Below are 12,204 nucleotides of genomic sequence, written 5' to 3'. Positions count from 1 at the left end.
AGAAGACTAGTGTTTCCTGCCTGGTGTCCTCAGCCCCGCACTCTGGACACCTTGGACAGATCCCCACCCCACCCCCCACTCTGAGCTTTGGTGTCCCTATCTGTAACAGGGCAGGAGATCCCATTGATCAGATGCCTCTGGCACCCCTTAGAGCCGTCCCTCCCCACCCCTTCTTCCTAAAATCAGGATGCTCAGAAGAGGAAAACAGCATAGGAAGAGGTAAGAGGAAGCTCCAGGGAGGGGGCAGATGAGGGCTGGGAAGCTGCCCAGATCCCAGTGAGGGCCCCTCTGGACCCACCTCCCCGCTCTGGGCTCCTGCTCTGAGGGTGGCAAGTCACTGTGCTGGGAAAGGCTGCATCCTCCCAGAGCTGCCAGGAGGCCCCAGCATCATAGCACCCTGCCCCCACCCAGCTCTCACTGGAGGGAGCTTCCTGTGGGTGCAGGGGCTTTTCTGACGAGCTGTCATGGGGACTGACTGACCCTCCCTGGCCAACCTGGTGGTCACCCGCATTCCACGACCTCAGGCTGACTCACAAGGACCCAGCTCCACATCTGGTCTCCATATGGGTCTGGCACTCTACTGGGGGAGGTCACATGTGGTGGGGGAAATCAGAGGATTCCCCAGAGGCCGGTGACCCCAGGGAAGGGTCAGCAAGCCTCTGAAACACCATGCCACGTGCTGCCGGCTGGTCTACGTCCTGTTCCCTGGATGGGGTGGGGGGAAGGCAATGCTCAGGGGAGGTGGCCTTTTGCAGGCGTCATACCAGCTGCCTCTGGGCCCACAGTAGGGGCCCTGACCTTGGGGGACAGCTCCCAGGGTGCTCCTTTAACATCTGTGCCCACATTGAAGACACAGTAACTTCATCCCTACAAAGGGGCTGATAACCTGCCCAGCTCTCTGCACTTGAAGGGATTGAGCCCGATCAGGAATTGCCATTGACTCCAAGGCCAAGAAAAGGAGAGAGGGTGCTACTGAGGGGAAGAGTCCATCATTGGCTGAGAGGCCCCGTGTCCTCGACGCTAGCTAGAGACAAGAGGTAGGAATGCTGAGATCCTCCTCACCCTGGCTCAACAGATTCCCAGCCTGAGTGACTGGACAAGGGCTGAGCAGGACGGGGCCCCACCCACCAGCACCTCTGGCAGCCCCAATCACCACCACCCACCATGCTCTGACCCACAGCAGCTCCATGGTGAGCCAGTCACTTCTGCCACTGCCTCTTCTCCATGCCCGCCTCCATTGCCAGTGCCAGCTAGGTCTCCCCACTCACCATCAGGGGTCTTCCTCAAAGCTTCCTCTACCACACGGCCATGCCCATCACCAATCCCACCTCTGCTACCGCCACCCACTACCACTGACATCCCTGACATTATGCCAGTGTTCCATCATCTCGGATATCCCAGTATCACGGTGCCCTCTCCTGCCTGTTTGCCCATAAAGATGTCTCCATGGCCTCTCCTCAGAGGCTCATCTGGAGCCAAGGGCCCCGTCGAGGTCCCAGTTCTTGAGTGTTCTAAAGGATGGCCGCACCTACCCCTGCTGCCGAAGCCTTGCCTCCCTGGTTTGGGAGAGAACAAAGTCTTAGCCATGGAGTACTTAATCCTGTGCATGGTATTTTATCTTATTGAGTCTCAGTGTCCCATTGACAAGAATAAAAATCCCTCCCTTGAAAGGTGTCTGTGTGTGGAGATTAAATAAGAATGAGCGCCAAGCTGTGATGTGCCTGGTCCAGGGCCCGGCAGCGGGAGGGAACAGTCATTGGCTGGGCAAGCCCTCTCCTTGGCTTCCACTGCCCCTGGAGGTTCCGGGCACACAGAGGGCACAGTGATGCAAATCAGAGTTCTGCTCAGGTCCCCAGGCCCGCCACTTCCAGGGACCCCCAAGAGAGCACACAAGCACTTGTACATGTGTGCGCACACACACACAAAGTCACACACACACAGTCACACACATAGAGTCACATAGTCACATACACAGTCACACACACACAGTCACACACATAGAGTCACACAGTCACAGTCACATACACAGTCACACACACAGAGTCACACACAGAGTCACACAGTCACAGTCACACACAGACTCAGAGTCACACAGTCACACACACAGTTACAGTCACAGTCTCACAAACACATTCACACACACAGTCACATACACACACAGTCACAGTCACATAGTCACAGTCACATACAGTCACACAGTCACACATACAGTCACATACACAGTCACAAACACGGTCACATGCAGCCACACACAGTCACACACACACAGCCGAACAGACTGGCTTCTCCCCACAGATGCCAACATAACTTCCCCCTTGAGTTGTAGCCTCAGAAATCATCCTTGTGGGATGTCAGGAGGAATACTTGAGGCAAATCATCCTGTGAGAAGCATTTTGATTTTTCCATCTGGTGGTGCCAAAATGTCTTTCAACAAAAGGGGTGACTAATAAACATTTCTGGGAACGAATAGCTTTTCCAAGAACTGGCAGAAGTGAGATGATCTCACCTTTCAGAATGTGAGCTGTCTGTCTCCCCCTCATTCTCAGTCCCAGGGAGTAGGAAGAGGCCAGCGGCAGCACCCAGGCCACCTGAGGCAGGGGCTCCAGGCGGGGTGGGAGCCCCTACATGTCCATGTGAGCTGGAGGGGTCAGAGTGGCTTCTGCACATGGATGCAACTGATGAGGCCCACACCAGCCTCTCTCGATCCTCCCTGGGCCCCACACTGCACCGAATGCCCCACCCTTACTCTTCTCCCAGTTCCCTGTGCTATGCCTAGCTTCTTGTTTGGAGACATTCCTCCCTCCACCTGGGAGCCCTGCTTTGCCCACAGAGCATCAGCTACTCAGGTTCCCTCCTCCAGGAAGCCTTCCAGCCCTTGCCCTCTCTAGAGGATGGGCCATACTCTGTATGTGCCCACCTCAGGCTGCAACTCGGCCACACCCCCTCCTTCTGTGGCTCTCATCTGTGCGTCCTCTCTCCTCCTAGATTGTAAGCTCCCTGAGGGTCTAGACTGCACCTAACGCAGATCTGCAAGCTCATCACCCAGGGCAGGATTGGGCCCACAGCCGGCGCTCAATGAATGAGTGTGGAGGGGCAGCTGGGGGTGGAAACCGGTATGCAAGGGGTTAGGACTTCTCAGGATGTGCATTGCTGTGACGGTGTGTAATGTGTGCATGTGTGTGATGGTGTGTGAATGTGATGTGTTTGTGTGATGGTATGTAGTGATAGTGTGTATTTGTATGATGGTGTGTAGTGATGGTATGTATGTGTGATGGTGTGTGCATGTGTGATAATGTGTGTGGCATGTAATGTGTGATAGTGTATGCACATGTGTGATGTGTGTGGGGTGTGTAATGATGTGATTGCATGCGTGTGTGATGGTATGTGGTGCCTGTGTGATAAAGTTCGCATGTGTCTATGTGGGATGGTGTGTGCGTGCTCATGTGTGGTGTGTATGTGATGGTATATGTGTTTGATGATATGTGTGGTGTGTGTGATGGTGTGTGTGTGTGCATGTGTGTGTGGTTTGTGTGCCTATGTGACAGTCTGTGTCTGTGTGTGATGACATATCTGTTTGATGTGTGTGTGATGCTGTGTGTGCATGTGTGTGTGGTATGTGTGCCTGTATGATAGTGTGTGTGATGTGGTGTGTGTGTGCCTGTGTGATAAAGTGTGAGATGGTGTATCTGTGTTTGATGTGTGTGGTATGTATGTGCATGTGTGTGTGGTATGTGTGCCTGTGTGTGTTGTATCTGTGTTTGATGTATGTGGTGTGTGTTCATGAGTGTGGTATGTGTGCCTGTGTGACAAAGTGTGTGGTGTGTGATGGTGTGTGTGTATGATATGTGTGGTGTGTGTACATGCATGTGTGGTATGTGTGCTTATGTGATAAAGTGTATATGTGTGATACATGTGATGGTCTGTGTATCTGATGTGTGTGTGTGAATGCATCTGTGGTATATGTGCTTATGTGATAAAGTATGTGTGATATGTGTGATGGTCTGTGTACCTGTGTTTGTGTGTGGTTTGTGTTGTGTGTGTCCATGCATGTGTAGTATGTGTGCTTGTGTGATAAAGTATGTGTGTGATGGTGTATGTGATGTGTGGTGTGTGTGTAATGGTGTGTGTGTATGTGTGTGGTATGTGTGCTTGTGTGATAAAGTGTGTGTGATGGTGTATGTGATGTGTGTGTAATGGTGTGTGTGTGTGTGATGTTATGTGTGCTTGTGTAATAAAGTCTATGTGTCTGCGTGTGATGGTTTCTGTGTTTGATGTGTGTGGTGTGTGATGTGTGTGCATGCATGTGTGGTATGTGTGCTTGTGTGATAGTGTGACTGTGATGGTGTATGTTTTTGATGTGTGGTGTGTGTGTCATGTGTGTGTGTCTGAGTGTGATGGTTTCTGTGTTTGATGTGTGGTGTGTGTGATGGTGTGTATATGTGGGTGTGTGGTATGCATGCCTGTGAGTGGTATGAAGGTGAGCACAGCAGTCGTGTGAGACTTGGGATGCAGCACAGATGGGAGGAGGTGAGTGAGGCTGGAACAGTGGAGCTTCTCGAGGAGCCCGGGGACGGGATTGGAGGAAGGGGTCAGAAGGGAGAGGGGAACAGGAGCACAGGATGCAGAGGGGTTCCGCCAAGGAAGCCTCTTGGCTTGGTGGGGTGTGAGGAGGGGCCTCGTGGGCGGGACTGGGACCCTGCAGTCCCCTGGTGGTAGTTTCCGGGACTGTGTTTTCAGATGTGTGCTGTGTGACCGAAGGGTGGTGGCTCCAGCAGGGCCGTGCTCCTCTCGTATCTGAGCTGCCCTATGGGAAGCCAGCTATGTGGTGAACACACCACACTCACACACACACCACTCGCTTGCAGCCTCCTTGCAGACGAGGATCCCTCCAAGGCTGCGCTTTCCTGAGAAGCTGGCAGGAATTTTGAATATACTTGAAAATAATAAAACCTGTCTTTTGGGAAAAACCGATCCCCACTCGGCCTCTCTGGCAGCTCTCCTTCAAGCATTTGCAAGAAGAGCCGGATCCCCTAGAGGGCAACAGCGGACACAGTGCCCCAGGGGAGGGTGGCCAGGTGACCTGAGACAGCCTCCCCCAGAAAGCCTCCCCCTGAGACAGCCTCCCTCCGAGACAGCCTCCCCCAAGACAGCCTCCCCCCAGACAGCCTAGACAGTGTCCCCATGAGACAGCCTCCCACTGGACAGCCTTCCTCAAGACAGTCTCCCCATGGCCCCACACCTTAGGCATGGTGCCTGCTGTGGGCGGTGGGTGGGGGGGCACAGCCAGGGTCTCACTTAGAAGGCTATCATGTGCTCTGAACTATACCTCCATGTGACAGATGAGGACACCGAGACCCCAGCAGCCAAGCTCCCTATCCACAGTCACTCGGCAAATTAGGAACCTGTGTCTCCAGAGCTCCCTTCAATCACGTGGTCCCTCCGATCCCTCAGGTGTGAGTAGCATGGCAGGGCCTTGGCACCGAAGCCCTCCCACCCCAAATCCCTTGCCATGGTTCGTGCCCCCAGGCCCACCAGAGCTGGGCTCTGGATCACTGTTAATTGTGTGCCCAAGAGAACACGGGGCAGGGCCGGCACCCTGAGCCCACAGGCCCCTTCTCATCGGCCTTCCACCCGCAGGCCGCTGCCCAGGTCTGTGGAGCCCCAGACCCGCACTCTTCAGCCACACAAGGGCAAGGCCCGCAAGGCCTGGAGGAGGAAGGGGGTCCAGGGCTGCTGGCAGCCAGGCCTGCTCTTCACCCAGCAGGGGCAGCAAACCCAAGGTTCTAATTAGCAGCTTCTGGAACAACCAAGTGCCCTGGATGAAGGAAATGTGTTTCCTAATTGGCCCCCTGCCGGGTGTCAGTCAGAGAACGGGATTACACAGCCCCTGCCCTGGCCCGCCCAGCCTGGCGGCCTCCCCTGCTCTTTCAGCCCCAGGCCAGCTCCCTCCTGCCCTCCCACTGCTGGTCACCTTCTCCCTGGGCTGGCACAGGTCTGTGTGGGAGGGACACCCCCTTAAACACCTCCTCGGGGGCGGGGGCCAGGGGCCCAACATAAGACACATGGGAGATTCTTCAAAGACTCCAGCAGAGCCCACCCAGAGGCCTCGCCAGGTATTGTCCTCAGGACCCCCGCCAGCCCCTGTGGGGCCACTCACTCCTCTCTGACCAAAGACATTCCCTGAGGCCCCCGCCCCCGCCCCCCCCCGCAGGGTTCCACTGAGCCCTCGGCAGAAGCCCTAGGGCAATCCCATTCCAGACACTTTTCTTGGCCTGCTCTTGCCTGAACACACAGGCTGAGCTGGGGGTGAGGACACCCCAACTTTTAAGTGACCACAAGAATCCCAGGAACAGTCCTAGATCCAGAAACATCCCGTCACCACCAGGGCTGAGGAACGACAGGGACAACGTCAGTCCTGGTTGCGGGGCCACAGGCTTGGAGCATGGTGAGAAGAGCATGAAAGCTGGGGTGCCAGAGCCCCAGCCCCTCTCAGCTCCCTGGGGGATCTCACTGCACCCCCACGGTTCCTTCAGCCTTGTCTTGCGGCAGAAATGTGGACAGCTGGGTGAGGCGCCTGTGCCGTGGGCGTGGGGGGAGGAGCCGTGTAACCACCACGAGGTCTTGAAATGTGGGTACATGGGGCTGGCCCACAGGTCTCTGGACTAATTGTGATGGGAAGGAAAAGCTCAGGAAGGAGTGGGAGGCTGGGCCACTGCCTGGCTGGGTGACTGGGCAAGTCCCCTCACCCAGTCAGGTCCGTGTCACTGCCTATGACATGAGCAAACTAAAGCCCACTGTCCCTGCCACCTGCTTTGCTAATAACCCATGGGGGAGTCAAGTGTGGGGCAAAGGGAAAGCTGAGTCAGGGAACAGAGGGTCCGATGGCACCCTGAGGCTGTGCCCCACCCTGCCCCACCCCAAGAGAGATGCCCCCCATTGCCCAGGGCGGCCACAACAGGGCAGAGCGCAGGGAAGGCCTAAGGGGCTCCTTCGAGTCTATGAAAGTAGGGTGTCAGGTTCAGCAGACAGAGAGGAACTGCCAGAAGAAAAGGGGTGAGGGGCCAAGAGGGCTCTGAGGGGTCAAGGTGCCCCCTGGAATATTGCTGGGGAGGGAGAATTCACTGGAAGGAACAAAGGCACCAGACCAGAAAACCAGATTGAGTAAACAGAATCCAGTGGAACCGCTTTGTGCACTTTCCGAGTCCCATTTTCATTACTTCACTTAAAGAACAGAGCAGAGGCTGCGGGTGGGTGCCTTCCTCCCTGCTCCTAGCTGCCTCTCCACCATGTAGCTGCTTAAAGGGTCCTTTAAAACTAAAACCAAGCCAAACAGGCGATGCAAACAATCCATCCCCTAAGCAAGCCCACCTATTCCTCTCCCCTTCCCTCCTAACTCCTTGCCGAGGTTACCCCTAGGCTTTGTGCAGGGAAGGATGGGGAGGATAGGCACAGGGCTTTCCCTCTGCGACCCATAAATCCTCTGAACCCGCTGCTTTGCCAGGAAGGCAGTGCTGTGGTGCCCATGTCCAAAGCCTAGGAAAGCAGCAAAACCCTCGGGCCCTCCTGCCCAAGTTCTCATCCCACGGTAGCGCAAGGGGAGTTGGGAGGGGCCCACCACTCCTGACACCTGCTTCACTGATAGCCCATGGAAGTCAGGTGTGGGACAAAGGGAAGGCTGAGTCAGAGAACAGAGGGTCCGATGCACCCTGAGGCAGTACCCCACCCTTCCCCGCCCCAAGAGAGATGCTTCCAATTGCCTGGGGCAGCCACAACCAGGCAAGGCTTCCCAAGGCTGGGAAGACTTGTCCCAGATCCCCTGAGAGGCGTATGATCAGGACAGCTTTGGGAAGCTGAACAGAACAGAGAGGTTGAGCTGACTTCCCAGAGGAGGCCAGGAGCTGCTGCGGCCAGCAGGGCCACTGACAGGCCGTCTTGTAGTCCCTAGTGAACACTGAAGACCAGGGCTGGGAGGATGCAGTCTTTGTAGCTCAGGGTCATAATGAGCTCCTTTCTGTTTTTTTTGAGATGGAGTCTCACTCTGTCACCCAGGCCAGGCTGGAGTGCAATGGTGCAATCTCGGCTCACTGCAACCACCGCTTCCCAGGTTCAAGGGGGATTCTCCTGCCTCAGCCTCCTGAGTAGCTAGGATTACAGGTGGGCGCCCCCATGTCTGGCTAATTTTTGTACTTTTAGTAGAGACGAGGTTTCATCATGTTGACCAGGCTGGTCTCAAACACCGACCCACAGGTGATCTGCCCACCTCAGCCTCCCGAAGTGCCGGGATTACAGGCATGAGCGACCGTGCCCGGCCCTGAGCTCCTTTCGAAACAACCCAGGGTCCCTCTTTCCTGGCTTGGAGACAGCACTTCCTTTATCTTAAAGTAACTTGAAGTTTAATTTCAAAATCCAGGTTTATTTTCTCCTGGGAGTTGGAAGTTTCTGCACTGCCCTGGGATGAATACAGCTTAAAACAGCTTTTAGGAATTGACTGTGGACCCCAGAAGGGCCTTGAACATTGATGCCCATGGCCTGGCAGCTTCTGAATTGACGCATGATGCCTGCCAGCTCCTCCTCTTCACCCTGCAGGAGGCCAGGAGGCCTGTGGGGAGTGGCGCTGGATTACTGGGGTCTTGGTGTATGTGGGGAGTGTGTGTATGAACTCTCTCTCACTCACATACACACACACAATGAAAGAGAACATTTTAGAAGTTCTCCAAATTCCTTTGGATACCTTTAGGCCTTGTCATTCATTTCACTATGTAAAAGGTTCTGACTACTGTCCTTACTATGCAAGAAAACCTCAGGTCTTGTTTGAGCAGCTGGCCCAGTTAGGATCTCCAGGAGGCCAGGGCCCCAGGGCAGGACTGCTAGACCCCCTTGGGGTCAGGGAAGGGATGGTGCTCAGATTCTGGGCAGTGAGGCCCCCTCCACAGGTGGCCTTTGCTTCTCACCCCACTTCCTCCACCGCCATTTCCTCCTTCCTCCCCTTTCCCCACTAGCTTCCTTCGGATACAGAGGTCACTCTTTGCTGGGAGCCTGTTAGGCATGGGTGCTGTGTCCTCCCCCTATACACTCAGCAGGTGGCATCATCTCCATCTTACGGATGAGGAAACCAAGGCTCAGGTAAACAATGGGACTCGTCCCAGATCCCCTGAGAGGCGTACGATCAGGACAGCCTTGGGAAGCTGAACAGAGCAGAGAGGTCGAGCTGACTTCCCAGAGGAGGCCAGGAGCTACTGGGACCAGCAGGGCCACTGGGGGGATGGAGGATGCACCTTCTGGGGCCAGTTGGAGATGGAACAGGAATGACGGGCCCGGTCCAGATGGCGTGGGAAAGAGGACAGAGGGAGGCGGGCAGACGTGGACTGTCATGGGCCCAGAAGACGGGGGCCAGCCCCAGGATCAATTCCTGGCCCACCAGCTCAAGAAGAAGCCCCATGATACAAAGAACCAGGCCTGGATTCAGGACCCCTGGGCCTGGGGCTCCTTCCTGGCCTATGATGGGAACCTCAGCCACCTGCACGGATGCCCTGGCTGCATACAGGGTCCTTGCCAGTGGCCAGCTGGACAATGCTTTCGGGGTTTCTGTTTGCGCCTCCCATTCTGAAGAGCCCCTGTGATTAGCCCCAGCTCTTCACTGGCCCACTGGCCACTGCGGGGCCCTCCTCCTGCAGGCTCCCAGACTGCCTCCACCCTCCACAGCCACTGTGAGAGCGAGGGGACAGGACACACCCTTCTCGGGAAGGGAGCCAGAGGTCACAGACGACAGGCAACCTCTGCAGATGGCCCCCGGGACTGTCTGCCCCAAAGGTCCAGCACTGGATCTTCCAGTGCCTGGGAATGAGTGGTGAGCCGTTTACAGCACAGACTCCCAGCCCCGAGACAGCCTGGTGGAACGTCGAAATGCACCAGGGAGCTCCCGGCCCTTGTCGGATGCCCAGAGGGCTTCCCTTTGAGCAATGTGAACTCAGGTCAAATCCCCGTGGTATGACACAGACACAGAAGACCACCAAGGTCAAGCCGTTGGCCTGTGGCCTCGCAGCCCATCAGGGGCAGAGTCAAGGCCAGATGCCAGTCTGGGTGTGCCAGCCTCAGGGTGAGGGAAGGGGAGAAACCAGGCTACTGTGTTGCTCTCACCCCTTGTCTCTGAGGGCCAAGGAGGAAAAGATGAGAAATTCCCCGGCATGGGATCCGTCCAGCTAGTTCCCATAGTTGACAGAAGCGCCACGACCAACACCCTCCAGGGGCCACCTGCACCCCAGTCCCAGCATCTCGCTGGTCACACGGCCCCTTCCCGTCCTCCCCAGCAGACAAGGGGACTCTCACTCACCATAGTCCTTCTTGCAGTACTTTTTCATGTTAATCTTCAGCTTCCCCTTGGAGGCCTTGCAGTAGGAATCACAGTCTGCAGGGGAGTGGGGGGAGCACAGACAAAAACTAATTAGGCTGGCAATGAATAGGCTGGCGGGCAGAGGAGGAGGCCACCTCCCTAAATACCCAGAGGCCTGTGATACCCATGGGCCAGGCTGGGCGGGCAGGCGGCCATTCAGGGCAGGCCCGGCCTTCTAAAGAGGCCTGAGGGACAAAGGCCTCCCATCTGACCCACACACCCCCTCCCTGGCCTGACAAATCCTTTAGCCACCGCCTGCAGCCGTGCTGGCCTCTGTGAGAGTCTCAGGGGGTTCCATATTGTGCCACCCAGGGCTTCTGAGCACCACACAGATTCTCCCTGTTCTTAAGATGCAACTGGAGCCTGATTAAAGCCGATAGAGGCCTCATTGTCACCCTGAGCCCCGGGTCTGTGTCAGGCGCTGGCTTTCATGGCGCGGAGCCTCTGGCTGGGGTCAGACCTCAACAAAAGAGGTCACAGGGGAAATTAGCAGCCCATGAAGCATTAGAAAACCCCTTTGGTGTCCACTCTACTGGAGTGTGCAAATAAAATGCCCCACGAAGACGAGTTCAGTTCTAATGGGCCGTACTGCTGAGAGGCAGGGCTGCTGGGCCGCCTCCACTGGGCATCACTGGGGGATGCCAGGGCCTAACCGAGAGCCAGGCAGGATGTGCAGGGCACCAGGGCCTGCCAGCCTGTGGGCCTGCGTCAACCCCCAAATGCAGCTGCCCACTGCAGCCCAAACATGGCCTTTCCCTGCCAGCAATCGCTGTTCTTTGAACATGGAGACACAATTCCTTCACTAAGTCTGTGTGTGACAGCTTCACGTGATGGCATAGCCCATCCCAGAGGCCCAGCCAATCTCCCCCAGTCTGCTCTGCCCCCACCACTCAGCAGGCAGGATCTCATTCCATTCTCACAACCCTTCTTTGAGGTGTGGGTATCATTCTCATTCTATAGACAAGAAAATGGAGGCTCCAGGAGGGTAAGCCGCCTGCCCAGTATACTCTGGGTAGCTATTGCCAAGGCTGGCCTGAGATGCCAAGATCCCTGCACCCTTGGTGAGGTGATGTTCTGACAGAGTCCCTCTCAGTGGGAGCAGAGGGGAGCTCAGAGCCAGGGGTAAGGGAATGCCCTGGATTTTAGCGGTTCCCAGACTGCCTGGGGAACCAGCCAGGCTGGCCATGTGTATGTGGGGCTTGTTGGGGAGGTTTGCAGGGGCCCAGCCTGTTCTAAAAGCAGTGGTAGCATGGGTTGGTGGAAGTTGGCTGGATGTGTGTGTCCCGGTGAGGGATTAGGAAAAGGGGACCAGGAGGGGAAAGATGCGACAGACATGTGCATGCACACGGGCGGCTGCTCTGGGGGCAGGTGGCAGCCCCCTATTCCACAGAGGGGAAAACTGAGGTCAAGGTAGGGGAGGAGTGATTTGTGTGGGAGCACAGGGAGAATCCCGGGCAGGAAAGCAGGTGTCCAAGTGCCGCCTGCACCCCAAGCCAGGGCGCAGAGCTGCAGGGAGTATCCAGAGAGACTTCACCAGAGCTGGCCTCTGGGCTGTGAAGGCCACTGCCTCCTTCAAGGTCTTGTCCTGGGATGCATTGACTGGCGCCTCAATGAAAACTGACACAACTCCATCCCACTGCCTTGGTAGCCTCCCACTGCTTCCTGTGCTAGTGTCTTGGGGCCCCCAGTTAGGAACCAGTCTCAGGAAATGGGAGAAAAACAGCCCTGCTTCCTGCTCCCTGTGACCTGAGCCCTCAGAGCCCCTTCATGATGGCCCTGTTCCACGGCACTGGTGGCCACAGTACCCATCCCTC

General features: G+C 56.3%; 1 protein-coding gene across 3 annotated transcripts in view; it reads right to left on the bottom strand.

The window, feature by feature from the left end:
• NTN1 (netrin 1) overlaps nt 1–12,204 on the bottom strand; it is a 232,631-nt gene that overhangs the window by 12,979 nt on the left and 207,448 nt on the right. For all 3 annotated transcript variants that reach the window (XM_035300022.3, XM_035300020.3, XM_035300021.3), the window contains exon 6: nt 10,331–10,405. In XM_035300022.3, coding sequence (XP_035155913.1) covers nt 10,331–10,405 — 75 coding nt within the window. The remainder of the gene's footprint in view (nt 1–10,330; nt 10,406–12,204) is intronic.

This window comes from Callithrix jacchus, chromosome 5, assembly GCF_049354715.1.
Source record: "Callithrix jacchus isolate 240 chromosome 5, calJac240_pri, whole genome shotgun sequence".
In the NCBI taxonomy this organism is placed as follows: domain Eukaryota; kingdom Metazoa; phylum Chordata; class Mammalia; order Primates; family Cebidae; genus Callithrix; species Callithrix jacchus.
This window is presented reverse-complemented; position numbering and strand designations above follow the sequence as displayed.